Source organism: Aplysia californica, unplaced genomic scaffold (genome assembly GCF_000002075.1).
Source record: "Aplysia californica isolate F4 #8 unplaced genomic scaffold, AplCal3.0 scaffold00100, whole genome shotgun sequence".
NCBI classification, from domain to species: Eukaryota; Metazoa; Mollusca; class Gastropoda; order Aplysiida; family Aplysiidae; genus Aplysia; species Aplysia californica.
The window spans coordinates 1,150,490-1,153,302 of record NW_004797370.1 but is presented as its reverse complement, the minus strand read 5'-3'; the positions used below and the strand labels follow the sequence as shown (position 1 = coordinate 1,153,302).

At 37.7% G+C, this 2,813-nt stretch overlaps 1 protein-coding gene across 1 annotated transcript in view; it reads left to right on the top strand.

Moving 5' to 3' along the window:
• The window catches only part of LOC101848191 (rhodopsin, GQ-coupled-like), a 7,438-nt gene that overhangs the window by 1,084 nt on the left and 3,541 nt on the right, over positions 1-2,813 (top strand). Inside the window, exon 2 of the mRNA XM_005095326.1 lies at positions 341-599. Within this exon, the coding sequence (XP_005095383.1) occupies positions 341-599 (259 nt within the window). The remainder of the gene's footprint in view (positions 1-340; positions 600-2,813) is intronic.

The following is a 2,813-nucleotide window of genomic DNA, read 5'->3' as shown; positions in this document are numbered from 1 at the left end:
TAGAGAGAGAGAGAAAGAGAGAGAGAGAGAGAGAGAGAGAGAAAGAGAGAGAGAGAGAGAGAGAGAGAGAGGGGGTGTAGATTATGTTGTTAGAGAATGGGCTTCTTACCATCTAGTGTAAATAATCTATTTTAAAATCCAGTCTATTCAGATTTAACAATACATGTATTAGTTAAGTTTGGGCTTCTGTGAAGTCCAGGTTCTTGAATCGGACGCTGCAAAGAAATAGAAATGTTACTTTTATATAGCTATAAAATCTTTAGCTGACCTATTTAGTAGACTCATTTAATTTCCTGACACTCTGCCCCATGTATTTTCTAATTCCGAGCTGCTGTTGCAGGTTTCGAGAGCTACGGTCCCCAACGAACAGTTTTATCATCGCTCTGTGTGTCTGCGACTTCTTCATGAGCTGTATTGGAACTCCCATCCCAGCCTTCTACGCTTTCAGAGAGGCCCACATCACGTCTCGGGCGGTGTGCATCTTGGATGGTTTTATCATCTACTTCCTTGCTTGCACATCCATCTATCTCCTAGCAGCTATTTCAGCGGACAGATACATTGTCATCGTCAAGCCCTTTGAGACCTATACAGTCACACAGGTAAAGTTTTCACTAAGAGGTTATCAATCAATAAACATACTATGTTAAACGCTTCATATCTTAACAGGTGGAGGGGCCCATGGGCAGGGAAGCGATCAAACAAAAGACTCGTGCTTTTAAGTAGACAGCGACGGTTGAGCGTGACAATTATTAATTTAAAAAGACTAAATCGATCGTTTAGTTGTGGAGGAGTGTGGGTCGGGGTATCTCTACTGGCACGGTCCTTTGGTGGATTTCAAGGGGCACAACGCAAACCCTACCCGTTGGTTTGATATTGGAACTGGAAGAGTATTTTTTGGCGTATTAAAACACACACATGTGTGTGTGTGTGTGTGTGGAGGGAAGGAAAGGGAGGTAATACATATATTCATCACAGGAAAATGGGAGGTAAACAATGCATAATATACCGTTCATGAATCACAACAATAATATTATAATAATAGGTTAACCCTCCTTTCCAGTTGGAAAAAGAAAACTGATATCTCTGATGGTATCATACCCTGTTAAGGTGCCCTTGAACTGGAGTTGTTTGAGGTCTTTCTTAGACTCCATTTATGCGGCTGCGTCCTGTTTGAGGTGAACGCTAATATTTATGAAGTCCAGTATCTGAAATAACCTTATGTTAACTACACACTCATGAAAAGGAGGGCAGATTTCTATTTTGATATATTATTCGCATTTGAAGAAGCTGTCGTTTCTTGAGAACAGCTTTCTGATGCTTGCTGCTTATTGTTTTGATGGGGCATAATCAAGAAGTTTACAACAGAGTTTCTATAAAGACGAAAGAAAGCTCGTGATGGGAGCGCCACTGTGTCCGTTGTCGGATAATCACAAAAAAGAAAAAAGAACAATAGAGAAGGACTGGAAAACGTGTACCCCAGGCCCCAGTGATGGAACTGTCCTGCCCTCTTTGTTTCAACTGTTATGAAAATTATATTTATGTATCTTATTAAGTTAATGAAACGACAACATAGCAGTTTATATAAAGATAATATTTTTGTATAATGACAGTGATTAACTTTACTTAAGCCTCGGATCAGACTTTACTTTTACTGGTAAGTACTTACACAGATGTAGGTCACATATCTATTAGATTGTTGTCGGGTTTTTTTCAGTCAGAATAAGCTTATAATTAATGTTCTCACGCTTCAGTTTAGTTTTCAGCTGAACAAACTACGGAGACCCTTTGTTTCGAATAATAACCATTTCAGACCCTCACGTTTAGCTGCTTTTTTCCTTGTCTCTACGCTATCCCCAACACACCCCATTTGATAGTAATAAATCATTTTACTTTAATTTACTTTAATTATCTCTAATAAAGAAAGAATTGTTATATTATTATTGGCTCTGAACCATTTTCCAAAGGTTACAACCGTCTTGAAAAATGAAGATTTTGCCAAAAATCTATTATTTTTCCTCAAACGACTGTAGACAGGATAAAAACTGTTGTTAAAGTGCAAATTACGTAAAAAAGTTAATATAAGGTTTGAATCCAGTACTCTCAGCAGGGTAAAGTGTCGAATTTTCATTATGAACAAGAATTATATCTTTTATCAGTAAAGTAAGGATGTTATGGTTGTTTCGGGTATAATACTGAGTACTGAACACATGGAACGACGCCATTTGTTACAGTGGACATAAGGTTTTATGAGCGTGTGAGAAGAGCGTGTTACTATTGTTCCCTTTACGAGCAGAGGAGTAGAGCACCATTAATTTTAATGGACTTGTGAGTTATCATGATGAAATTGCTGCATATTTAAAATCAACCCTACATATTTTTTGACCACCCATCATTTTGACTTCTAACTATGAAATAGATAATATCGTTTTGGTTTACGCCAATTTGCAGTCGAAAATCAGATAGGTCCTAATAGAGTATTCATTACTTTTGATTTGTCTAACGCATTTGCATATTTTTGGGGTATTAACACTGGCATCCATGTTTTTGACTTTTTGAGGCCAATTCGTCCAAGTCTGAAAAGAATCTCCCTTCGTGATTTCCCGATATGAACACTTTAGGTTTGAAATAAGTACACGAAGTATTTCACTGTCACCTAGGCTAGGTTGAACAGTTAATTAGTGCATCTTTATGAAAGTGTGTGTGTTTTTGTGTATACATGTGTGCGTGTGTGTGTGTGTGTGTGTGTGTGTGTGTGTGTGTGTGGGGGTAAGATGAAAAAGAAGAAACAAAACAATACAAAAAAACAACAAAGA